This window comes from Prionailurus viverrinus, chromosome D4 (genome assembly GCF_022837055.1).
Source record: "Prionailurus viverrinus isolate Anna chromosome D4, UM_Priviv_1.0, whole genome shotgun sequence".
Lineage (NCBI taxonomy): Eukaryota > Metazoa > Chordata > Mammalia > Carnivora > Felidae > Prionailurus > Prionailurus viverrinus.
In genome coordinates, this window is record NC_062573.1 from 2,297,901 (window position 1) to 2,324,723 (window position 26,823).

General features: G+C 53.1%; 1 protein-coding gene across 3 annotated transcripts in view; it reads right to left on the reverse strand.

Moving 5' to 3' along the window:
- Nucleotides 1-7,725, reverse strand: part of LMX1B (LIM homeobox transcription factor 1 beta) — an 80,151-nt gene extending 72,426 nt beyond the window's left edge. For all 3 annotated transcript variants that reach the window (XM_047830704.1, XM_047830702.1, XM_047830703.1), the window contains exons 1-2: nucleotides 7,587-7,725; nucleotides 6,575-6,761 (exon numbers count right to left, since the gene is read on the reverse strand). In XM_047830704.1, coding sequence (XP_047686660.1) covers nucleotides 6,575-6,761; nucleotides 7,587-7,725 — 326 coding nt within the window. The remainder of the gene's footprint in view (nucleotides 1-6,574; nucleotides 6,762-7,586) is intronic.
- Nucleotides 7,726-26,823: the final 19,098 nt, after the last annotated feature.

A 26,823-nucleotide genomic window follows, 5' to 3' on the forward strand; every position in this document is an offset into this window, starting at 1 on the left:
GAAGCCGAACAGAAATGGATACAATATTGCCCCGGGAATAACAAAGGAAGGGCCCTCGCAGAAATTTATTTGTTCTGATCAGGCGAAGCAAAGGTAAAGGGCAGTGAGGAAGTGCTGTCAGCCAGGCCTGAAACCCAAGAAAGTTGCCATTCGGAGCACAGTGGCCCCTTATACCCCACTACTCCACAAGGCCGCAGTAGTTAAAGCAAACACAGGCCCTTCACTGCCCCGTCAGTTACACCTTCCCCCCAAAATTACACAAACCTTGAAAGATTTTTCTGAGAGAAGATGGATGCTTCGGGAGACTTGAGGTCAAGGCTAGGCTGTTTAAAGTATATTATTAACAAATAAACATTTACTGCAAAAAAAAGAGAAAAACCCTATAGGCCACCGGGGAACCAAATCATGTTGCTTTTGGCTTCAAATGACAGGAGACATTTATGACATGAATGGAGAACACCAGCCGGTCGATGAAATGGCAAACGTCTGCCACTTTGCTTCCTCTGCCTTCGTGAATCAACTTTTTCAAATATGGTTTTCAGCCTTACCCTCCCCTCACTACCACCGCCTCCCCACTTCTGACTGCAGTAGCAATAAATATATATAATTTTGGTTTTGCTCTCTGCTGCCATCAGCACAGAATCTGGGAGATGGAGAGGGCTGGGTCAGCCAGAAAGCCAAGGGTTTTGGGTCCTCCTGCACCCCCAACTGACTGACAGCTCACACGGGCTCCTTGGATGAGTGGACCATCCCTTTCTTCCTCCCTCCCTTGAAGCTGAGGCCTGATTGCGGTGTCCAACGAATTGGAAGTTATAACTCATGTCGCTGAGTGTATCCTCCAGTCCTCAGCCTAACGCCAAAGTAGGACTGGGATCCCCCCCCCATTCTGTTTTAAAACCCTCATGGCCACAGGACAGAGGAAATTCCCTGGGCAAGAACTGTCAGCCCATCATGGACAGAACAGACCTCTGTGGGCTGGAGGATCCTTCTGACCACCTGAGCTGGTGTTTCTCTACCTTTTAAACCTCATCTTCTGAGAAAGGTACAGATCCCTAGATCTCTTCCCCTCACGTTCCCCCCCCACCCTGCTTTCTGAATCACCCCCTCATCCTCAGAGATGTCAGCACCCCCCCCCGCCATTTGAATCACAAAAAAACAGTAAGCACGAAGGGTTTTCCAAATATGAAATTATACTTCTGTGTAGGATTTTCCAAGCTGTACTCAGACTCTAGAGATTCCAGTTGCTCCCCAGTGGAAAGATCTTCGCTCTGGACCAACTTCCACTTCCTCTCACGCACCCCTGCCCCAAAGAGAAACAGGCCAGAACACCAGGCTCATCCTGATACCTGCCCTTCCCGATCGTGCACAGGTGGCATTTGTTCTGATCTCTACAATCAGTTTTTCTGCCTCTCTGGAGGTCGTGAGGACGATACTGGATCCCATGGAGTCTGGAACACTTCCTGCAGCCTCACCAGATACCTCGTGCTATCCTTCCAACCACCCCGGGATGTTGTATCATCACTCCTAATTTGCTGATGGAGAACCTGGGGCTCAGAGACAGGTCGTCACTTGGCTAAGATCACACGGCTGCTGAATGGTGGGGCTGGCAGGTGAATCCAGTTCTGTCTCAGAACCTAGAGTTCTTTTCATCACTGAAGGAGTGTTGGCCCTCACAATGCCCCACTCAGGCAAAGGGAGCGATTTTCCCAGGGGTGCTCCTCATCTTCCCTGCACAGAGAGGTTCTTGGCAAGCCTACCATGCCAGCTGCACCTTTCTCTGGCATGGAACACAGAGGCAGTTTGGTATGTCTTCGGCGACAAGACATTCTTGCCACACTGATGGTGATAATAGCGACAACAATAATTTCCAGAGTATTAACAACATGCCAGGCAAGATGCCAGGTCCTTTGGGGCATGTTATCTCGAATCCTTATCAGAATCCTTTCTCCCAGGTGGATATATCCCCACTTTACAGAAGCGGCTCAGGTAGATGCCAGGACTGTGTGGCCCTAAGCCTGGCTCCAAGGGGCAGGACGGGAGGGAGCTGAGGGTCGACAGTCACATACCCCAGAGGAAATCCTCACAGCCTTCTTCTCCTACTCAAGAAAAATCCTGCAAATAAATTAGGCTGCGTTAGCCCAGAGCCTGGGGAATACAGGGTGAGCCAGGAGTCAGCTATGAATAATGCCTCCGTTCAGCAGCAGATGACCGCAGCTTCAGGAAGCCCTTTGCTTACTCTTCTACCTGCAATCAGGGTGCTGGCGGAGGGGGGGGTGTTAAGTGGGGGGTGCCTTCCCAAGGGCCAGAGGGTCCCCACACTCGGGCTGACACGGTGAGCCCTTCGGCCCTTGAAGCCCCAGGAAGGACACTACCGAGGCCTTTTTATACGGCAAAGCGCTGGCTTTGCCTTCCGAGCAGACCCATTTCCAGGACAGGCCCTCTACCTCAGGGTGTGGGCCGGGATGTCTGCCGCTCCGGGTTAGATGCATGGGGGCCATGCCAGCTGGGATGCCTACTGGTAGAGGAGGTGCTGCTGGTAACTGGCACCCCGCAGTAAGGCCTACAGGAGTCCTTCCAAGCTGGGAGAAAGAGCGGGCAGAAAAGGCTGGAGCCTGACTTTGCTCTCCCTGGGCTGTGCCACACCCCTACTGTGCCAGTGCTGGGGCTCTGAGGAGAGGTGAGCCTCCCTGGAAGGCCTTTCCCGGTGTAAACACTTCCAAGGAGAGGAATGCGCTGGGAAGAGCCAGGTTGGGCCACTGGAGCTGCAGCCAGCTGGGGTGGATTTACCAAAAAACAAAACAAAACAAAACAACCCACCCCAGGACTCAGTTTTTTCTGAAACTCCAAGTCTCGCTGCTCCCCCTTCCGCGGGTGGGCGCATCCTACCTGGGCAGGGGAGCCCAAGGGGACCCTCGCAGGCTCAGCGGAGCCCTGCAACTCTGCGTGCCGAGAGGCGAGGCCGCCCGGGCAGGCCCGGCCGGCGGAAGGGCGCCGCCAGCCCAGGACGCCGAGGTGGGAGCGTGGCCCGAGCAGGAGCGCCGCGTCCTCCGGCGCGCGCAGGCTCCCGCTCGCACACCAACGAATCTCGGGTCGCCCGGCCTGGGAGCTGTCTTACAAGCGATTAGACTCCATTTTGTGACAGATTTTTGGACTCTCCCACCGACCCTCCCCCCTTCCGGAGCCTCCTCCAGGAATTCGCCACCTCCTCAGGATAGAAACGCTTTCCAGACGAGCGACAGACGGCAAGAAAGGGGACTTACATAATTCTACTTGGCCAAAGCCACCAAGAAAAAAAAAAAAATGGGGCGCGGGGGGGCATTATGTTGTCATTAAAAAAAAATTTTTTTTTTCATGTGTTCTCAGGAGGAGGAAGGAGAGAGAGGTGTCCGTGATTTTGCGTTTGGAGGCCCCGTTTCCTCCCGGCTTCTAACCTGGTTTTCTGTCGGAGAAGGAGCTCCGGCTGCCGAGGGGCCAGAGCCTCGGGCGCAAAACGATCCGACGCCCCCCCCCCCTTTTTAAAGAAAGAGCCCTCCAGAAAACACGTACGGAGAAAAAGTAAACTTTTCGAGTTACGCTGAAATTGCCCAAATGCCGTGGCCCGCGCGCTCTGTTGCATCCGTCCAGGACGTGCGGGTGCATTTTAGCAAATAGTATTAAATGTGCCCGAACGTCAATTAATCACCCCCGTGGTGCGTAAAATAACGTTGCGCTTCTGGGTGTCCCGGATCTTGAAAACAAATCGAAAGGAAGAAGAAACGCTTAATAAAAATAGCAACCTCTTTCTATGACCGAACCCCGCAGCTCCTCACCGGGCGAGGACATATTTTTCAAAAGTTACTGGGGGGCGGGGGATGGTGTGTTAATTTCCCTATACCGCTGACACACAGGCTGCACAAAATCGAGAAGGCACGTTTCTGCGCCCCCTTGCCTGGATTCTCGTCTTAAAAGCATTTACGCACAGATGCAATAAATACGCATCTGCGATCCTCAAAGGAAAAAAATAAATCGTGAAACACACTTTTATTGTGCAAAGAACATCGCTTCCCCAGTGAGCCCCTGCCTGCCTCGCTGCACTGGCTCTCCCTGAGAAACGCTGAGGCGAGACCCGCCCGGGGTATTTGTCCACGGGATTGTCTTGATAACAACCCCTCCTCAGCCCCCAACTGGCCGGCCTAGTGCAGATACCTAATTGGCCTTATTGGAAGAAAGAGGGGGCGAGGGAGGAGGAGGGCACCGTGAGGGGCGTGAATAATGCCCGCCTGGAGGCTGCCGCCTAGCTGGACCCAGGCTCGGAACTCGGGACCTGCGGTTCGCCCAGCACCAAAATTCCCCCGCAAACACATCCCGACTGCATTGAAGCATCCAGCTCTCCGGCGCCTTGTTTCTTTTTTAAACAAATATACTTTCAACAAAGCCATTGCAACTGTTTAATTGTTTTGTAAAATTAGGAGGTGGACCGCTCTGCTCTAAGGGAACATCCTGCTCAAATCTTGTGACTTTAGAGTTCTGTGCTCCGAAAAACCAGGGGGCATCATCTCCTTGTTTTAAACACAAGCTTCATAAAGGATTGAGGGGGAGCGGAAGAGACCTGGCAGATATGTATAAGAGGCTGCAAAGGGTCCTTCCAGTATGTTTAAAAAAAAAAAAATCCCCCAAATCTGCACAAATGCCTTGGAGGGCCATTTCCAGTTTCCTCGGCCTCCTGCCCCCACATGTTGAGTCATCCAGGCCGGTGGCGGAGCTGGAAGAAGCACTGCCACAGCTGAGCTAAGGGTCAGGTAGGAAGAGGTGCAGGCCAGCAGGAGATAGGTAGGCTGGAGGCTGGTGAGCCCTGCCCCTCACCCAGACCAAAGCCCCCAACCATATCCACCTCAAACTACTTTCCCCATTTTATTTGTGCTGGTCTATGCCTGCCTGTGGTAGAGCTGACTGGCGGCCACACTTTCTCCCGGAACTGGAATCCTATCAGTCCAGGCACAGCACAAACCCGACCAACGGCAATGTGTCTGATTTGGGGTGCTCCAGACAGAGAGAGAGAGAGAGGTCTCGGCTGGACTCTGGGATCAGCAAAAAAAGTTGCCTCTCTGAAATGTACCCCAATTCCTGTCGGCAGAGCCCCCAGTGGACAAGAAGAGCAAGGTGCAAAGAGCAGGTCCTCTTGGACCTCCAGACCAGGGGAGCACAGCCAGGTTAGGCACTGCTGTGGGACTCAGCCAGAACCTTTCAGAGTAAGAACCTAATACCTTCTTCAGGGCTCTGGCTTGCAGCCCGCTATTTCTAGGTCTCAGCCAAGCAGCTAGAGAGATGGAGAAGGGGCACCCCAGCCGCTCCACTTCCCATCGGGGCCTGGAATTAGGAACAGTCCTTGGGCAGCTAGGGAGGCTGCAATCATCACAGGCATTGGTTAGCCTAACCTTTTCCTGGAAGCTTGGGCACACACAGCCCCTTCTGAGCCCCGAACCATCTGAGAGCCTACCCATCCTGCACGCCCATCTAAAAGGGTCTTCCAGACCTCACTAGAAAGTTCTCGAAGGCACCCACACTGGTCTCCACAATGCCTCCCTGGGGATCCCCACACCCCCTTTTCGTCTGTTGCTCCTCTCTGCCTCCCTCCTAATCACACTGCCAGGCACAAAAACCAGAGGGTCAAAAGAAAAAGCCTGCTTTTACTCTTAACTGTCCCAGCACCTTGCAAGCCAAATCCATAGTCTCAGCTAAAAACAAAAGTCAGTAGGTAGGGCTCAACCCATAGTCTCTGGACTCAACCCCGAGGCTTAGGCTATGCCAGGGCAGAGCAGACCACCCCCTTCTCCAACACAAACACTCTGCAAGAAAGAAGGCCTGCTGGGGAAGGCTGACTTGGGCAGTCCTTCACCATCTGCCCCCCCCATCCCCGACCTTCCAGGAGCCCCAGATTGTGGTTTGCCACCTCTTGAGGTCCTCTTCCCAGACAGCTTCTTCAGCCAGCAGGAATTTTAAGTGAAAAATTCCCGCATGGAACGGTTTGAAGAGAATGGACACCCTTTTCTATCAGGGACTAAAAGTACAACAGGCAGCAAGGTAGGAAGGAGGCATCCCCCAGCTGCTCAGGGAGTTCAGCACCCCCCCTTCCCAACTCCACTTGCTTGCTCCAGGAATCCGAACCCCCCATAAAACCCTACTTTTGGGAAGCATACCGCCAAGGCCTGGCTCCCTAAAGCACTGTTTTCGTTTGGAAATCAATTCTTGGTCCCCAATTTAGGCCTTGGTGGGGTCAGGCCCTGTCCCTGGACGGAGGGATGGTATCCCCTAGTTGGCCAAGGGCCTTGTCCTGTACCCCAACCAGTACAGGTTTCCGGACAAAAGATGGCAACTAGGGACCGCCGCAAGCTCCCGGCCACCCCACCAGTGGCGGCCAGGCTGGGACCGTTCGTCCCTGCCGGGAGACGCGCAGCCTGCGCAGCCCTCAGAGCTGACGGGCCCAGCGGCGTGCAGAGCCAGCACTTGGGCTGACACGGGCCTGGCCTGGCAGTGGGGGCGGCCGGGCTCGAGTGCCGGGCGGCGGCGGGGAAGGAGGAGGACAAGAGGCGCTTACTGTTGGTAGTCTTGTTTGCAGTACAGTTTCCGATCCCGGAAGTAGCAGCTGGTGGTGAGGGCTTGCTGACACGCCGCGCACTGCAAACACTCCTCGTGCCAGGACGATTCGTTGACTCGCATCAGGAAGCGGTCGGAGATGGGCCGCTGGCAGCCCTCGCAGACGGCGGGATGCGGGCAGTCGGAGCCTGCAGCGCACAGGGCAAGAGCCGGGCCGTCAGCGCCGACCAGCCTGGCGTCCCGGCCGCGCGATGCCCACAGCCAGGGCCCCAAGAGCGAAGGCAACCCGGGAGCGCCGCCCGCCGCCTGCGCTCCCCCGGCCGCCGCACCGGGGGCCCGGCAGCCTCCGCTGGTTCGTCCCAGCCCGTGGACTCCCTCGCGGAGAGGCCGCGGGTCTCGAGCCTTGGCTCGGCGCTGCAACTCTCCCTTCCTCCGGAGATCCAGCGCTTGGTGTTACTACATACGAGAACCCGGCAAGGCGCGGGGTAGCCGGCTGGGACCGAGGCAGGCGAAGTGAGGTTGGGGCGCTTGCTGGCTGACACGCCCCACGGTGGCATTCATGGTCTTCTGCCCCCAATCTCCCCAAAACCCAGGTGGCCCAAGGGACATCTTTCTTTTAGAGGCGCCTTCCATCAAGCAGCCTGGCACCACTCCCAAGCTTGCTAAGGTGACTACTTGGGTCTTCCATCACCCTTGCCGACCGCCTCCTGCCCCCTCGGGAGTGGCAGCTCCAGCACCAAGGCCCAGTGAGGATGGTGGGTGGCAGCTGGAGCTGTCCTGGCCTCCCTCCTCCTAGGTGGTGCTCCTGCAAATCTCTGTCCCTCCAGCATGCCTGTTTAGGGGTGCCTGTTGCCCCTCTAGCGATCACTGCAGGAGTCTAGTCTGTGTCCCCCGCACCCCCATGTCCTGCAAAACATTTCCTTATTCCGTTGGTCTAGACGCCTGTGTCCACCTCGGGAGGATGCCCCTGTCCCCTGCCCATGACCACTCGGGCGTTCTGACCCCGCACTCACCCAGCAGCACCCCCAGAGTGGCGGGCCCGGGGCGCAGGGCGTGCTCCTCCATCTTGATGCCGTCCAGCATCTTGGCGCAGTCCGTCTGCCCGCGGGGGAAGCACCTCTCCAGCGACTCGGGACCTGTTGCTATATCCATGGGACGCGGGGCGCGCCGCGGGCCCCGCCGGCCAGGGTGCTCGCCGGCCCGCCCGCCTGCCCGCTCGCCGCCGCCGCCGCCGCGGCCCCGGAGCCGGGGAGGCGCGGCCCCCGCGGGGTTGGGGCTGCGGCTGGGGCCGCCGGCCGCCCCCGGCGAGCGTGGAGCGCCGACGCGCTGGCCCCGGGCCCCGGCGTCGTGCGGGCGGGCCCGGGCGGCTGCAGTCCGCGCCGCGTTCTCCCGGGCACTCGCAGCCACGCGCGCCGGCTCCTCTGTCACCTGCTTGTCAGCCCCGGAGCCGGGCTGCGGCGGCGGCGGCAGACGGAGCCGCGGGGAGGAGACGGCGGCGGCGGCGGCGGCGGCGGCGGAGGCGGCGGGCGGGGGAGGGGGCGGGGGTGCAGGGGCGGCCCCGCGGGCTGGGGGGGCGCGGGCGGCGCAGCGGGGTCCCGGGCGGGGCGCAGCGGGCCGCGGGGCTCCAGGCGCGCTCCCCGCACTACTCCAGTGCCATGGTGCGCCCGAGGAGCCGCTGGGTTTAGAGCTGGGGCAGGCGGCGGAGGGATACTACGGCCGGGAGCCGCCTCACCCCTCCTCAAACTTCCTGACATTTGAACTCATTGGTGCGCCTCGTATCCCTGCGCCGGGATGAGCCGGCGGCTCCACGTCAAATAGTGCCGTCGCCGCCCCCCCACCCCCCGCGGGAGGGCTCCCCGCGCCCCCAGCTTGCGCCCCGCTCCGCGCCTGGCCTGGAGCGCGGGCCCCCGGCGCCCCAGCCAGGCCGAGCGCCCGCTGGCCTTTTGCAGAAGTTTGGGTCACCTTCGAAACGAATCCTTCTGCCCCACCCCTTTGAAAAATTGATTTGGGAGTTGGGGAATGAAGGCTTTCTTTTTTTCTTTCTCGCTTTCTTTATTATTAATATTTTGTAAAGCTTCAGCGCTAAGCGGAGTGGCCCCATGCGAGGCCAGACTGCGCGGACGGCGGGGAGCGCAGCGGCTCCACCAGGGGAAGGCGCCGGCCGGGAGTGGCCGCCTGGGGACCCCGTCTGTCCGCCGAGGTAGGTCGCTCCGGGCTGAGTTGGCGTCCCCTGGGCGGCGGCGCCTTCCCAGGGCCGTTTTGGTTCGCGGAGGGGCTGGCTGCAGAATTGAGGGACGGAGACCGACAGGAGGGAAGGGCTACTGGCCCAGGACTGACCAAACGGGGGGTCCTGGCCCAGGGAGAGGGGGATTGGGTCCCGGATTGGGGGTTGGGGGTGAGGGGTCCGGAAAAGATTCAGGCGTGGCAGGGATTGGGTGGAGGGGTAAGCGAAGGTCCTGAAAGTGTCCCGGAATCAAGGATGGGGAACACTGGGCAGGCGAGGAGGGTCAGGCCCGGGTTCAGGCAGGGAGAGTTTAGAGGACGATTAGGTCTGAGAGAGGGGTCCCAGGCAGAGGCGGGGGCATTGAATGAGAACCTGGCCTCGCGGGATTTCTAGTTGCACGGGTAGAGGGTGGTCGGTAACTGAAGGCCCAGGACGATGTGTGTTCGGTTGCTCGATGGAAACGGGATTGGCCGCTGGGATAGGCTACTTTTGGTGACGGAGGGGCCGGGCTAGGGGTCTGTAGGCCGCACCTGACAGGGACAGCGCCCTGGTCATATTGGGCAAAGTGGGCCTTGGCGCTGAGGAGTAAAAGGCCGGTAAGACCGAGCAGCCGACTCCCGCGCACGCTGGGCCTGGCACCCACCCCGCCTGGCACCGCGCTCGGTGCGCAGGCCGCTGCGTTTGGCTGCAGTGCATCGCGCCTAGGCTGGCCGTGTCTTCGGCTCCTGGGTCTCCACCAGAGGCGCGGCGCGCCCAGGAGCAAGGGGGGCAGGCGCGGGCTGACCCCTCGAGCCGCTGCGGGGCGGCCCCCGGCCCCTCCCGTAACGGAGCAGCGGTGCGGAGCGGGGCGGGGGCGGAGGGCATGGGAGGCGGGTCCCCTGACCCCGCTGGAGGCGAGAGGGCGGATCGGATTTGGAGCCTGCCAGAGGCTTGGTCAGAAGTGGCCCCCTATGCCGCGGGGCCCCGCGGAGGGGCCCGGCTTTGTGGAGGATTAGATAGCTCCCGCCCCACCCCAGTACCTGCGTGTGTGTCGGTGGGTATCTGTGTGTGTCTGTGCGTGTCGATGCTCCCGCCTCGGAGTCTGTTGCATGCCTGTGCACCGTGTCTCTGTGCAATGCAATATTTATGTGTGCCCGAGACTTTGTGGGTTTGGAGTGTGTGAATCTGTGCATCTGGGTGTGATTCCCACGTGTGTGTGTCTGTGTGTGTGCGCGCGCGCGCATCTGCAGTTCCTAACACGCTTCTGTATCTTATGTGTTTTTGTAGGTCTTTGTGTGTGTCCCCGGGTCGTTGATGTGGGTGCCGACGTCTTTGTGTGTCTCTCAACCTCTGTATTGTGTCTGTGGGATACTTTTCTTTTGTGTCTTCCGGTCACCTTTGTGTGTCTGAGTGTATCTACGAGTTTCTGGATGATTCTGTGTGTTTGCTTGTATCTCAGAGTTTTGGTTTTTTTTTTTTGCGGGGGTGGGGGGCGGTGGTTGTGTCCGTCTGTGTTTGCGAGCGCGGTTTCGTGTCTCCGTGTATTTCTCCGCGTCTTTGTGTGTCTCTATCCAGCACGGTGGGTGAGTGGATGTGTAGCATCTTCCGCGCTCCCTTGGTCCCTTGTTCTTGAGCAGCCCGTAAGGCCCTGCGCTCCCGAGTTTGGGCCTGGGCCTGGGCCGCCTTCCTCGGGCATCGGGGGCGGGGGCGCGGCAGCTGCGGGAGAAGCCTGGCAGGCAAAACTCGGGCGCGCAGAGCCTGGTGCAGGACAAGCAGACCGACCGGGCGCATTCTGCCCTCTGCTGGCAGCGTTACGTCCCTGCACCCGATGCCTGTAGGCGAAAAGGGTCCTGGTTCCGGGCCCAGACCCTTGCCTTCTCCTTCAGAGCACACTTGGGAATACTTTCCGGTCTCAGGCCTGGCACACTCACCCCGGAACCACACTCTGGGAGCAGTGTTCCATCCTCCTCTCCCTGTCTCCCCACCTTCCCTGTGACGGCCTCTTCCTCTGCACAGTTCTCCCCTTAGGCCAAATGGGTGCCCTTGTGGCCCCACCTCAGAGGCTTCTCTGACCCTGAGGCTGGTTCAGGAAGAGTCAGAGCCCCCGACTGAGGGAGGTGGCGTTCCCGGGGCCACCCAAAAGCCACGTCTCAGTGTAGGAGGACACGCCAGTCGCCCAGCTCTGGCACCCCGGCTGGTCTGTCCCGGGGCGCACAGAATCTTGGCACATCACGCTGGCACGCCCGCCTGAGTCACAGCCCACACCACCGGGGCCGACATTGGAAAGGCCAGGGATTGTGCTTAGAGCCACTCTCCGCTGCCAGGGTGCAGGCCAGACCCAGGCATGGGCTGCTCTTTCCGCTCTGGCAGTGGGGCTGCTCAGTCCACAAACTGGGGTCCCTCTCCATGTCCTCCCTGCCCGGTGACTATTCATCCCCTCGCCACACCCCCACAGTCTGGATCACCATGTAAGTCCTTTTCTTTGCCCTTTGTCCCTGCTCCCAGCGTCCTTCTTTCCCCCAGCTGAGTCTGCGGTCCCAGGTCCTTGGCACACAGATGCGCAGAGCACCCAGGTCTCTCTCAAGCACAATCTCGGGGCCTGCCCTTCCCACCGCTTGCCCTGTGGAAGTGGCTAGCTGGAAGGGAGTGGCCTAGGCCCTGAGGCCGGTACTGCCCTTAGGCAGTGAGCAGCACCTCGCTCAGAGCAATGGAGCCCACTCCTTCTGGCACCCACTGACACCCCCTAGGCGGTTCAGTACTCACAACGCCCGAGGCCGCCTGCACCCAGGCGCTCCGGCTGATCCGGGATTCTCTGTGGCTTGGACTTCAGCCGTAGAAACAGCTTCGGATTTTCTCCACCTAAGGAAAGACCCAGCCGGCTGTTTGGAATCCCTTGGAAGGAAGCAAGAACCAAGAAGGAAGCTCTAGGTGGGAGTCCCAACTCCCCCAACCCTGCGGATGCTTCATCTCCACGGAGCCCTTCCTTACACCCCCTTGCTCCTCGCTTTAGGGGACTTGCACTTTCTGCGCCTGCCTGTGCTACTGGCCGTCCCCAACGCGGCCCTCTGGCCACCCCCTCCCTCCCCACGGTGGAATTCTGTCTGTCCTCCTTGGACTGTGCTTCTGACCAGAACTGAGTGGAGGGAGAGGTCCCTTCCCAGTTTACAAACCCAGCTAGAAGCAAGGGCTGGGACTCAGTACAGGGCAAAGCCGGCGGAGTGCCGCGGAGCAGGAAGGCGCGCGGAGGGGGGAGCTGCACGGGATGCAGGATTCCAGCGTGCCAGGAGAGTCTGGGCTGTCCGGGAGGCCAGAGTGCTCAGACCTGTCCCACGCTGCCCCGGCACCACTGGCCCCAGCGATCCTCAGATATCCGGGAAGCACACTGGACCAGAGCCACCCCAAGACTCAGCCTGGGTTGGGGGCCGCTATTCCCTGGCGGCAGCTGGGATCCGGAGATCCGGGAGCTCTGGAAGTAGAGCAGGACAGCAACATCAGAGATGGAGTGGCCTGGCCTTTGGAGCCAGTGCTAACCACGCTCTCTTCTGAGCTCTCTTCTGAGCACCGCAGCATGTTTGACCCTAGGACACGTGTGGCAAAGGCTCAGGCACTTCTCGCCTAGCAGAGAGAAGAATGCGTGTAATGGGCAACCCGGTCACCTTCCCACAGCCCAGAGGAAAGTGTCTATGATCTTCCTGTGCCTGCGGAGGGCTCACGGAGCCCCTGAGCCAGGTGGAAGGCCAAAAAGAGGAATGACTGGGGGCAGGGTCAAACTGGGGTCCCCCAGACTCAGGGCTGAGAATGGGTTCTCACTCTCCCATCTGGGGTTTTCTAGGCTAGTGAGAGGGAGGTGGCAGGGGACAGGATTTTAGGCAGAGTTTGCTGGTGAGACACAGGGTGTGTGGCTCTGAGACTGTGTGCTGGTACATCCCTGCATGCAACGTAGAGGACTGTCCGAGCCCCAGCAAAGTCTTTCTGTCCTCCTGCAGCCCAGCCCCTCCTCAACCAGCTGGTGGGGCCTCTGGCCACAGACCCACGACTTTTCAGTGCAAAGTCTGGGTCATTAGTCCTGGAATTCCTCCCGGAGGGTTAGGAGATCAGGCTCAGATCTAGAGGCTTCTGTCTGTCCTCAGGGCTTGGAGAAGGACAGTGCCCTGGCCAGGTGGTCCACAGCTAAGGTCTTCTACTTGAGGGCAGTGCTTCGGAGCGGTCAGAAGCAGGTCTCGGAGTTACCAAGGTCTGGTTCAGGATCTGGCTGTGGGACTCCGGAAAGTCCTGCCTTTTGTTTGCACCTCAGCTTCCTCATCTGTAAAGGGAGCATAGTAATAGCCTCTGTCCCACAGGAGTGTTGAGAGGATGAAATGTTAAGTTCTTACCACGGTGCCTGGCACATCGTAGGCCTCTAGAAGTATTTGGTGAATAATTGGATAAAAGGGAGTCCGTGGGACTTGGGGAAATCACAGCTGTCTCCTCTCCCAACCAGGACCTGAGGGGGAAATAGACATGCTGAGCTCAGCCATTTATCTTCCTTGAGGGCAGGTGAAACTCCCATCTAGGCAGCTGTGGGCGGGGCACAGGAGATTCCCCAGGCGGTGCCCAGATGCCCAGGACAGACAGCCTTCTCCAGTTGCCCTGGCTGTGGGGCCTGGGCCTGAAGTGCCTTTGGAAGGCAACAGAATGAGGGGGTTCAGCCTAGTGCATCAAAACTGACCTGTAGGACTCTCGAGGTGCCATTTATATTTATTTTTTAAAAGGCACTTTCCTCAAGAATCTTTGCATTTCTTGCCAAATGGATGGGCTGGGTTATTTCAGCAGCCCATCTAGAACCAGGGGCTTCCCCTACCAAGGACCTGAGCCAGAACAAAGGAAAAGCCAAGGACTGAATTTGGAGCCATAAAAGCCCCATTAGGACACTAAGAATAACTTGCAGAGAAACATTTTATATCAATTGGACACAAATTCACAAAAGCAAGAAAGTTCATTGGTCTCCACCCTGAGGGTCCATGGCTGGGGAAGGGGGCTGGGTGTGATGCCGAGGCCAGCGCCCATCCTATTTGATCTTTATCTCAAATCCACTTCAAAACGCTGGGGGTTGGCGGAGTTGGAGGTTTGCCCCTTCCTGTAATTATTTGGTGTCTAGTAAAGTTTTTATGAGTGTCTGTGCAAATAAATGCATTTGATGTGCATTTGTTTTGGCTAGTGCCGCTTTATATAGGAGGCGTGTGCGTCTTCTGTTGGCCCTCAGAAAAGAAAAGAATGAGAGTGAAAATAAAAATAAAGCCAAGATATCCGGACCAGGCAGAGGGGGCGGAGCGGGGGGCAGTCCCACGGCCAGCCACCGGCCCTCTCACGCAGGGGCTCGTGGGCACTGGGGCTGCTGCTTATTGGGTTTCTAGCCGTTGGGTTCGCTGCTGCTCGGGACTAGGAGCCGCTCAGGGCTGGGGGGAAGGCTCGGTGAAGTCCAGATTCTAGAAAGGTTTTTTTGGAAACAGAACTCTGCCTGCCTTTTGATTACTGTCCTCTGGGTATTCTTGGTGAAATAAAATGAATAATAAATCAGGGTGTTTGGCGGGGGGCATTGCTTGATCATTTAAGTGGCAGAGTATGCCTATTTCTCTAGAATTTGAGCTCAGCAGAATCTGGCTGAGAGGCAGGATGAACAGGGATGTGGCTTCCTGCTCTCTCCAGACAGGGCAGCTGGGCTGGGGCAGGATGGGTGTTCTCCTGGGTGGCTGGAAAAGCAGGGGTTCTCCGTCAGGGTGAGGAACCAGTTCAGGGTTTTCAGGTGCCCTTGTTCAGCTGGTGCCTGGGACGCAGCCTGCAGGTGCATCCAGTTTGGCCCCCGCTGTCTCTCCGCCCAAAACCACAGCCTTGATTTATTTGTTCTAAAATTGTTTTAGCGTTTTTATTGAAGTGCAATATACATATAAAGAAGCGCACAAAGCATGAGAATAGAAAGCGGACACACTTGTGTCCCCAGCACCCAGATCAAGAGATTATTTCCAGCTCTCCAGAGTCTCTCCTTCTGCTCCCTCCCAGGAATGCCACACCCTTCTTCCCAAGGAAACCAGTATCTGGGTTTCCATCACCGTATGTGACTTTTGCCACTTTTTGAATTTTGCATAAGTGGAATCGTACAGCATGTATCCCTTACCATACTTTAATCCTGAGATTTTAGATGAAAATACAGGTTTTTTTCTCCTGAAAAATCAGAGGTCTGATCATCTCGGGTGATTATGCCATTCCAGCAGGGTGACGACAATGTGGGGCTGAATTGTGTCTTTCCCCCTCCCCCTGCCACAGGACACCCGCCCTCTTCTGTTTACCAGGGGGCATTCATGTTGTAACCCCCGATGTAAGCCTATATAGCTCCTTTCCCATCTTCAATTCCTCCTCAAAAGGAATCGTTTTATGTATGCTGGGGAAGTGCATCCAGAATCTTCTCCCGTCCCAGTCCCCCCATCTGCATCCAATACTCTCTGAGGTAGAAATCCTGAGACCTCTTAACAGGTGAGGAAATCAGCACTGCAGAGAGGTGAAGTCACTTACCCGGGGTCACACAGCATTGAAGTGTCAGATTCTGGATTCAAACCTGGACTGGCCGGACTCCAAACCCCGGGCTCTTGTCACCTCCCCACACAGCTCCCCTGGGCATCCAGGCCCAGGCGTGAACAATCCCCTCCTGCCTCCTTCCAGCAGGGAGGAAGCTGGCCTTTTTCCAAAGGAAACGCTGGGAAACACAAAACCCAAAACAGAAAACAGGGCAGGGATGGTTCCCAGGCCCCAGCAGCCTAACCTCGGGTGATGCAAGTCTAGTCTGGGATGAGCTGGTCTGGACTGGTGCGGCCTCCCCAGATGCATCAAGGGAGGGCGGTGTCATGCCATCTGCTGGGAATCTACTACATGCCGGGCACTTCCTTTGTGTTGTTCCTGAATACTCACAACGCGCCCCACTTCACAGATGAGAAAACTGAGCTTCAGAGAGGTTAAATGTCTTGCCTGAAACCACAGGTGTACGAGTGGCCATGTTGGGTTTTGAATGCATTAATTGTGACTTCAGTGTCTTTGTTCTCCCCCATTGGTCTCACTCTGCTCCTTGGCTCAGGCCTCTTATCTGAGCCACCTTTACTTTGCTGTTATGATGGAGGTATAACCTGGTGCTTCCTCTTGGGTGAGCAAAGATTCTGGAGTCTGGCTAGCATGGTTTGGGGCTTAGTTTCAGGAGCCACAGGGTGGTTCTCAGGGCCTCGGTTTCTTCAAATGGAAAGTGGGGAATGATATTACTACTTTCCATTATGATTTGGAGGTTCAACAAGATCTGTGGGCCTTTGAATCTGGGAGAATTGGCAGTGGCCTGGTAGAGAGGGCAAGAGGGTCATTGGGGTGCAAAGATCCTGAGGCAGGAAGGAACTTGGTCCATTGGAAGCATGTGTGACTGGGTGGGAATAAGGACGTGGTTGTGGGTGCGGGCAGGAGTCTGACCACATGGCATTGTTGGTCGTGGTGAGGAGTATAAACTTGAACCGAGGGCAGTGGGGAGACACGGGAGGGTTAAAACAGCGTGGTACCACGGTCAAGTTTGATTTCTTTTAGGAAGGTCTCTCTGGCTGTGATGAGGGGTGAGACCATAGGCAGGAGGCCGAATGACGAGGCCTTTGGGTCTCAATATCCCTTTTGTGTGGAATGAGGTTGGGCGGTCCACCGAGCAGACCTTATCCTCTGATTTCCCATAGAGGTTGTGTTTCCAGATTCAGGGTTTCATGTTACACAGTTATTCTTTCTGGAATGTGTCCCCCAAGCAACCCCGCTGGACCCTCCGTGGAAGGAGGGGCTCTCCTCAGTGCAATTTGCACATTTATGCAAAAGGGAGAGCATATCAGTCCCAGGGCTTGGCAGTATTTGGTCTGAGACAGTCCAGCAACCGACAGACAGAACAGCTTTTCAGGAATTGGGACAGGCCGCGAACATCGGTCATAACACTCATAGCAGTGACGATAGCAATTCACCCTTATCGGTGACTCACTGTACCGGGCCCTTGGTGAAGCCTGCCACACCTGTGATCTCATGGAAGCCTAAAACAAGCCTGTGAGGCAGCTGGTATTGGTGCCCATTGTGCGGATGGGGAAAGCGAGGCTCAGAGTGGGGGAAATGCCTTGCTCAAGGTCATTGAGCGGCCGAGCCAGGCCAGTAGCTACTGCCCTTATGCCCAGCAGGCTCTGGGCAGCCTTAGAAGTGTGGTGAGCTTGGCATGCTGTTGAGTTCTGTTCCAGACAGCCCTAAAACTGTTCCCAGTGTACAGAAAAGCCCGAAAATTCCATCCCTGCGTCCTGGCTTCCGCCTACACTTCAGCCCACGCAATCTGCCTGGCAGAACTATTCTCCCTGGAAGAGGTTTTCCAAACCCAGGAAAAGTTTCCAAGTCTAGAATCCTCCCAGGGGCCTCCAAGGCCTCCTGGCCTGTGTCCACTTCCCTGGCTTCATCTCTACCTCCTTCCCTGTTACTCTCTGTTACTCACCAAGCACATTGTCCTTGTTTTATAGCTTCTCAAACAGCACACACCCTCTCCTGCCTGCAGGGTCTGAACAGGCTGTTCCTTTTGTCTGGAAGGCTCTCTCCGGTCCCTTTTCCTAGCTTCCTCCTGTTCACCCTTCCTGCCCCAGTGTAGACATCACCAGAAACCTTCTTTTTGCTTCCTGGACCAGCTTGGGTTTGTTTACCTCTTCAATGTTTTCAGCAACTTATATTTCTCCTTCGTGGTGAGATGGAAATATCTGTCTCCCCGCCCTCCCCCCGACCCCACGCCCCCTGAAGTCGCAGGGAGAAACTCAGGAAGGGTCAGGAAGGAGTGATGCAGAGGGCACCACTCAGTGTCAAAGCAGTGGAAGCAGAGAGGGGACAAGTGCCCTTGAAATATAACACGGTTCACATTGTGCTCACTCGGTGCTTGGGGGTCTGCCTCTCCTGTGTAGACCAGCTGAGGACTTGAGGCAAGAAATGAGTTCCCAAGGCATGGGATGAGTCTCACTGTTGGTACTGAATGATCCTCTCAGTTCCTTTGTCCCCCTCACTGCCGTCCCTTCTACCCAAGAGCACTAAGGATGGGATTGGAAATGCTTGGACTCACAGCCCATGCTAGAGAAGATGCAAAGGAAGACTTGGGCCTGCTAGATTCTAGGGGAGGGTGTAACAGTCTGGGGAAACTGAGGCAGCAGGGAGTTGGGGATGGAGAAGAGCTAAGAGGCCTGGGGGATCAGAATGAGAGAGGGTGAGAAAAAGAGAGACTCGTCTCTGGGGATTCTTGATGACAGCCACATAGGTAGCTCCTGGGGGCCTTGTGATGGCCTCACACAATGCAAAGCGACAAGTGGATGTGGCCAGGGGACTGGTCCCAGTCATAAGCACCCAGTGCCTGGCGGTGACTGTCAGAATCCACCCTCAAGGCCTCCTTGTCTGCCACGTATGAGCAGAGGCCCCACAGGCCAGCTTCCCATGGTAGGAGCTCATCGTGGGGCTAACTGGAAGGTGACAGCCCCAAGGGGACCCTGCAAAAGGAAAACTGTTTTCAGGGCATTGGGGTGGAGGAACAATTTTAAAAATCTGGATTTATTTCTCAGAATTTCTGTTATGTATATGTATACGTTATGTATATGTATCTTATCACAATGAAAAATAATAACAAAAAGAAAGTAATGCAAGAATTTGAAATCAAGTAGTCTCAGAAATTCCAAGAAATAAATCCTAATGGGTGTGAGGAGGTATCTCACTGCAGTTTTGATTTGCATTTCCCTAATGAATAGTGACGCCGAGCATCTTTTCATGTGTTCACTGGCCATTTGTGTATCTTCTTTGGAGAAATGTCTATTCCAGTCTTTTGCCCGTGTTTGGTTCTTTGTATTGTTGAGTTGTAGGAATTCTTTTTTTTTTTAATGTTTTTATTTATTTTTGAGAGAGAGAGCGTGAGCAGGGTAGGGGCTGAGAGGGGGCGGACAGAGGACCCCGAGCTCGCTCCGTGCTGACAGCAGAGAGCCCGAAGTGGGGCTCGAACTCACAAACCATGAGATCATGACCTGAGCCAAAGTTGGATGCTTAACTGACTGAGCCACCCCAGTGCCCCGAGTTGTAGGAATTCTTTATATATTCTGGATATGAACCCCTTATCAGGTATATGATTTGCAAATAATTTCTCCCATATGGTTGGGTTGCCTTTTCATTCTGTTGATTGTGCACTTTGGTGAGCAGACGTTTTAAATCTTGAAATCTGATTTATCTATTTTTTGCTTGTGTTGCCTGCGTTTTGCCTGCATTTTTGAGTCTGTCTCCGCTGTCTTTACTAAACCACTTTTAAAGATGTCCAGCATCATTTCCCAAAGCACTTGTCCCCATTGCTCTCTAAGTTGTTTGACATGCAAATTCACGTGTGGTGCTGGAATTGTCTACACCACAAATACCTATTTGCCAAACAGTATACCATTAGGTTATACTAGTCGGTATAAATTCATAATCCGTACAGTTTCTATAATGCTTTATTAAGTGGACCGTAAAAGGCTTGTTTGCAACAGTATCCAACCCCTGCCTATGCAAGGCCACACCCACAGGAGAAATTCCAAAGCTACACAAAATTACTTTATCTCTTTTAGCCCCTTGGTCAGGTTACTGTGATTAACATCCAGAATGAGCACGAATTGCAGCCTTTTTTTTAGGATTATGCATCTTTTCCAAATGGCATTGCATTGGTCAAAATGAAATAATTGAGCGAGTGCCCCATAGGGGCGCCTGGGTGGCTCAGTCAGTTAAGTGTCTGACTTTGACTCAGGTCATGATCTCATGGTTCATGAGTCTGAGCCGGGCATTGGCCTCTGTGCTGACAGCTTGGAGCCTGGAGCCTGGTTTGGATTCTGTGTCTCCTTTAATCCCTGCCCCTCTCCAACTCATGCTCTGTCTGTCTGTCTCTCTCTCTCAAAAATAAAATAATAAAATAAAAAAAGGAAGTGCCCCATAATACAAGCTAGTCTGTAAAGAAGCGAATATAAGGAATAATTTTGGGGGAAAGGCCCTACTTTATATTCTGGCTATATAATAATGAACACAGAATAGTAGTAACAGCAGCGGGAGCAACGACAGCCACTGTGTGCTGAGTACCACTCCAGCCCGGCACTGAGCTCAGTGCTTCACACACATACCCTGAATCCACACAACAGCCTTATGAGGAAGGTACTCGTATTGTTCTCAGTCTACAGATGGGGAAACTGAGGCTCAGACAGATGAAGGCACATGCTGGGAGAGCTGGGATTTGAACCAATGTCTTTCAGAGCCCAGACTCTTAATCATTACATGACCCTGCTTTTATCCACCTGGCTCATACCCGGCCGTGAGCACCCAGTGCTGCACATGACCCAGAAAGGAGCCTGTCCTGAAAGGTTGGGTTTATAATGTTCCTACTTCACTCTTGCTAAGTTTGGCTCCAGTGCTGGGACCCAAACCCAGCTTGGTGCCCTCTACCCAGTGGTTGGCGGTTATTCCCAGGGTGCAGGCTGATGGGGGGAGAGGGCGTCACCCGTCCGCACCTCTGCTCCAGCAGGTTAGAACCAACTCATCAACAGACACTTGGAAGGAAGAAGGAGGATTGGAAAGAAAGTAGCCACTCAGGCCACGGTTAAGGTGACCACATAAAAACATCAGAAGCACAAGAGGTCCCGCCTCTGCCTCGGTTGAGAGATGCTTTTTTATTTTTGGTATGTTTTTTTTTTGTTCTGGAAAATCTCAAACATATATAAAAATCGAGAGAATGTGCCAATGGATTGTTTGGCAAATCTTCGACTCTATGATATTTCAATCACAACTATTTTGGTATATCTTTCCGAATGATAAGGATATCTTAAAAAAAGATTGTGGTTATAATGTCATTATCACACCTGGAGGAATTGTTGTCATTTCACACATCTCGTCAATGTTTACATTTCCCTGATTGTCTCATAAATGTTTTTACACCTTATTAAAAAGACCATAGGGGCGTGTGGGTGGCGCAGTCGGTTAAGCGTCCGACTTCAGCCAGGTCACGATCTCGCGGTCCGTGAGTTCGAGCCCCGCGTCAGGCTCTGGGCTGATGGCTCAGAGCCTGGAGCCTGTTTCTGATTCTGTGTCTCCCTCTCTCTCTGCCCCTCCCCCGTTCATGCTCTCTGTCCCAAAAATAAATAAACGTTGAAAAAAAAAAAAGACCATATATCTCTCTTAAGTCTCTTTTAATCTGTAGTCTCTCTCTCTCTCTCTCTCTCTCTCTCTCTCTCTCTCTCCCTTGCCCTCTTTCTGTCCTCACATCTGTACCCTTTGCATTTATTTGTTGAAGGGACCTGGTTGTTTGTCCTGTAGGGTTCCCCCCCCCCCCCGCAATGTGGGTTGTGCTGCTTGTGCAGTTCTCTAACGTGGTCCTCTGTCCTCTGTGTTCCCTGTAACTAGATCCAGAGGCTTTATCAGATTCCGGTTCAATTTTTGACCATACTACTTCACAGGAGGTGTTGTGTCCTTCGGTCAGGAGGCCCATAGTGTCTGTGATCTCCCTTTTTGTGACATTAGCAGTTGTTGATAGTCACTGCCTAGGGTCACTGTTTCATTAGGGATGGCGCAATGATGATCTTCTAATTCTGTCTTCCTTCTTCATTTATTCATTGGAATGCTTGTAAAAGGGGACTTGTCACCAACACTTTCATTACCCTGAGGTGCATGACACCCTGCATATCACTCAGTGTGTACAATGCCTCGATTCTGTAATAGTTTTCAAGTAATGATTTTCTTTTATAACATCCTTGGAGTTATTTTCTTATTAAGCTTTTTAAAGTATCATTATGGACATAAGGATTCAATGTCATTTGCTCTTTTCCATCCTTTGCAATTCTTCTTCTTATTGATGCCTGAATGATCTCATGTGGCCAGAGAGAGCCTCTTGGGTTGGCTCCGAGGCCTTTTGACGTCAGAAGACTTTTTTTTTTCTCTTTTAAGTAATCTCCACATCCAGCATGGAGCCCAACTCAGGGCCTGTACCCACGACCCTGAGATCAAGACTTGAGCCGAGATCAAGAGTCAGGCGCTTAACCGACTGAGCCACCCAGGCACCCCCGACCCCAGAAGACTTTGATAACTTCCTTGCTTTTTTGGAATAGCAAGATGCCCCAGACTCATCTTGTATATTTTCCACCTGGACCAGCTATTTCTCCAAGGAGCCCCAGCTCCTTTGAACGGGGAGTGGTATTTAGAGATCATAATTGAGGTTTAAGTGATGCTCATTGCTATTGGGTTGGTCATTGTTTCTGGGCATTTTTATTTATTTTTTAAGTTTTTTTTTTTCAACGTTTATTTATTTTTGGGACAGAGAGAGACAGAGCATGAACGGGGGAGGGGCAGAGAGAGAGGGAGACACAGAATCGGAAACAGGCTCCAGGCTCTGAGCCATCAGCCCAGAGCCTGACGCGGGGCTCGAACTCACGGACCGCGAGATCGTGACCTGGCTGAAGTCGGACGCTTAACCGACTGCACCACCCAGGTGCCCCTGTTTCTGGGCATTTTTAGTGGACAGAGCTAGGAAATACGTTTTTTTTTTTAAAGATAGAATATATTTTGAGTCATAATTGGCAAACCACGAAAGCAACCAAGATGCCCTCCAGTAGGTGTACAGATAAACTGTGATACATCCATACAGTGGAATGTTAGTGCTAAAAAGAAATGAGCTATCAAGCCATGAAAAGACAGAGAGAATTAAATGCATATTGCTAGGTGAAAGAAGCCAGTCTGAAAAGGCCACATACTATATGATTCCAGCTACATGACATCCTGGAAAAGGCAAAACTATGAAGATGGTAAAAATATCAGTGACTGCCCAGAGTTGGGAAGATGGGGAAGGAGAAAGGGATGAATAAGCAGAGCACAGAGGATTTTAGGGCAATAAAGCTATTCTGTGCCATGCTATAGTGGTGGCAACATGTCCTTATACATTTGTCCAAACCCACAGGAGGTACAAGGCAAAGTGAAACCTGATGTAAACTGTGGACTTTAGTTAATCATAATGTATCAATATTGGCTCATCAATTGTAACAAATGTATCTCACAATGCAAGATGTTAATAAAAGGGGAACCTGGGGAGAGAGGGAGATGAAGGGGGATGTGGGAACTCTCTGTACTTTCTGTAAACCTAAAACTGCTCAAAAATATATTGCTTTATTAAAAATATGTCATGCGTTCATGTTGATTTTAATCTTTTAATGTTTATTTTTGAGAGAGAGAGAGAGAGTGTGCACACGTGCGCAAGTCGGGGAGGGGCAGAGAGAGAGGGGGACAGAGGATCTGAAGCCGGCTCTGTGCTGACAGCAGAGAGCCTGATGTGGGGCTCAAACTCATGAATCATGAGATCATGGCCTGAGCCGAAGTCAGATGCTTAACCAACTGAGCCACCCAGGCGCCCCCATATTGATACTTCTAATTTAAATTCAGGACTACAGTGTTTCTACTTCACCTCATTCATTTTATATCTGTATATTCTTTCTCCAGGCTGGGTGTCCTTTTCTCCAGTTCCCAGTGAAAGATATACTTACCCACTGAGCCCCACTTCTGCATAACATTCTCAGATAAAAACTCCCAGTACCACCAACAATATAATTGTTGACTTTTTTATTTGCAGTTTGTTTATTTATTTTTGCTTTGCCTTAAGGGAATATCTAATTAGGAATAGGCAGTCAAAATTACTGTGCTTTAGTCCTGGAGTCATTCCTCTGCATGTGGTTATCACAACTTACCATAAGTTAGCTTTTTGTTTGTTTGTTTTGCTTTTGATACTTGGAGTTTCTTTTTGAAACAGTTGACATTAAGACAGTGCATGAGTGTGAGCGAGGGTGGCGGGGGGGCAGAGAGAGAGAGAGGGTGAGAGAGAGAATCCCAAGCAGGCTCCACACCATCAGCATGGAGCCCAAGGTGGGGCCCAAACTCAAGAACTTCAAGATCAGGACTGGAGCCCAAATCAAGAGTTGGACACTTAACTGACTGAATCACCTAGGTGCCCCTCCCATTGTTTTGTGATCATGTGAAATATTTGCCTGGTTTCCAAGTCAGATCTACAAATATGGATTATTATGAGAAGCCTAGTTTCTATCTTTGCCTCTCTTTCTTTCCTCTGCCTTTAGGTAACTTTTCTCCTCCAAATTTTTTTTTTTTTTATTTTTTTTTTTAACGTTTTTATTTATTTTTGGGACAGAGAGAGACAGAGCATGAACGGGGGAGGGGCAGAGAGAGAGGGAGACACAGAATCAGAAACAGGCTCCAGGCTCCGAGCCATCAGCCCAGAGCCTGACGCGGGGCTCGAACTCACGGACCGCGAGATCGTGACCTGGCTGAAGTCGGACGCTTAACCGACTGCGCCACCCAGGCGCCCCAATCTCCTCCAAATTTTAAATCAAATTTCTTTCTAGTCAAGCTCCAGATACTTGCAGAGGAAGGCCTGACCCCAGACTTTACACACTGTCATAATCTACCCAATTTGAAATAAACTGTTTCTGTTCTCTGTTGAGGGCCTAGTACTACTTCTAGGCATTGCATAGAACACTTTTCACATGCGAATCGAGCCTTCAGACAACCCCATGAGGTAGGTATTATTTTCCCCTGCCCCCTCCCCCCCCCCCCCCCCCCCCATTTTGCAGAAGCGGGAATAGGAACTCTGTGAGCTGGGACTTGAACTCATGTCTCCGTGGATTCCACCCATTTTTTCATAAGTATTTCTGGAGTACCTAACTCTATTTTGGACCCCATCCCAGGGACTGGGGTGCAGAGATGAACCACAATTATGGTATAAGGACTGCCTGTCTGTCCATCTGTACGTACCCGCTGCACTGGGAGCTCCTCAAGGGAATCTGCATCTGATTCACTCTGAGCATGAGCCCAGGACAGCAGAAGCCAGTGGATGTTTGTTGAATGAGTAAATAAATGAAGAAAGAAAGTTAAAAGAAAAACAAAGCGTCAGGGTGTTATGGAAGTCTAATGACTCTTATACTCAGAAACCTTTGTAAAAAATTCAATAATTTCAATAATTTCTAAATTATGGATACAATCTACTTCATTATAGAAAATTTGGAACATATAAAAAACAGAAATGGGAAAATAAAAATAATCCATAATACTAGAGCCCAGGGTTAGCCTTTTAATTCCTTTGGTCTTTTTTTATGTATGGCTATCTGTTTTTAAAGAAACAACATTTAGATCTTGATATATATATATCTGTAGTTTGCATTTAAAAACATCACTAACAATGTATCATGAACCTTCTCCTTTTTTTTATTGTTTATTTTCGAGAGAGAAAGAGTGTGAGAAGGGGAAGGGCAGAGAGAGAAGGAGACACAGAATCTGAAGCAGGTTCCAGGCTCTGAGCTGTCAGCACAGAGCCCCACGCAGGGGTCCAACTCACAAACTGCAAGATCATGACCTGAGCTGAAGTCAGATGCTTAACTGACTGAGCCACCCAGGCACCCCGTCATGAACCTTCTCCTAATTGAACGTCCTTTTAAAATTTTTTTTTTTTCAACGTTTATTTATTTTTGGGACAGAGAGAGACAGAGCATGAACGGGGGAGGGGCAGAGAGAGAGAGGGAGACACAGAATCGGAAACAGGCTCCAGGCTCTGAGCCATCAGCCCCAGAGCCTGACGCGGGGCTCGAACTCACGGACTGCGAGATCGTGACCTGGCTGAAGTCGGACGCTTAACCGACTGCGCCACCCAGGCGCCCCTGAACGTCCTTTTAAACTAAGGGTCTACTTAGAGGTTGGATTTATTTTCACTGGTAATGACTTCCTTTACCATATAAAATAATTATAAGCTCATGATTAAGGCTGAAATCACAACAAAAAGAATGTTTAGCAGGTTTCTAGGCTGTATGCTGCGCCTCAGCCCCAATTGCACAATCTTTCCCTGGCAAATGCCCAGGGAGATGCCATGAGGACGTCAACCGCAGGCATTAGCCTCACCTGGCTCCTTTCGTACTCAGAGTTAAGTTATCATTTGTATTTTACAGTTCTGATCTCTGCAGGTACCACTAAAATTCTCTCTTGGTTGCAGAGGTGCCACGGTGGGCATCAGAACCTGTGACTAAGGGTTGGCTTTGGAGTCGGACTCAACCTAAGCCTGGCATCACCTGAGAGGCTGGGTGACTGTGACAAGGAACTTCCCCTCTCTGTGCTTCAGTTCCCTCATCTACAATACAGGGCAGCAACTGTTCCCATTTCCACAGGCGGTCACAAAGAACCAAGAGCACAATGCCTGTCACATGATAAGCCACCAATAAATATCAGATACTGTTATTATAACTTGTGTGTTTGGAGCATCTTCTCTTTTTTTCTGAATTGGCACTTGCCATTTGCTGGCGTCAGGGCTGCTCTTGGCAACTTGTCTTGATGGAAAGACACGAAGCAACCGGATGGTCACCATCTTGGAAGGAAGTGTTGGCACAAGCATTTCAGGCATGCTGTGACCCCGCCTGCACCTTTAACCAGCCAGGTACTCTAAAACCACTGCCAGGGGCTTATGGTTTTGTTTCGTTTCTGAATTAATCAAAAGAATAGACGAGCAATCACGGAAGGCAGTAACACATAGTAAATAAGTTTAGGGTCTTTCAAGTTAGACAGTGAGGATTCAAGTCGTCCTCCCCCTCCCCCCCTTACTTACTATCCATGTGACTCTGAACAAACTATTTCCCATCTATGAACTCCAGTTTCCTCATCAGGAGGTTTGAGATGATAATTGTGGCGGATGGCCGCTGTTTATTTGTTTTGTTTTGTTTTGTTTTGACCTCCAGCCAGCATCCATTAACCCGCTTCTGCTTTAGGGCAACCAGGTCTTGCCCACTCTGAACCACGATTTCACTCCCGGGCTCGGTGCGTCCGGGCATGTGACCTGGGCTTAAGCCAATCAGTGCATCCATCAACTGAGCAGAGATTGGCTGGTGGGCGGTCATGTGACCCAAGCCAGTCCAATGGAGTCCTCCTTAGGGCTTCCGTGAACCACTTCCTTTCCATAGCCTTGC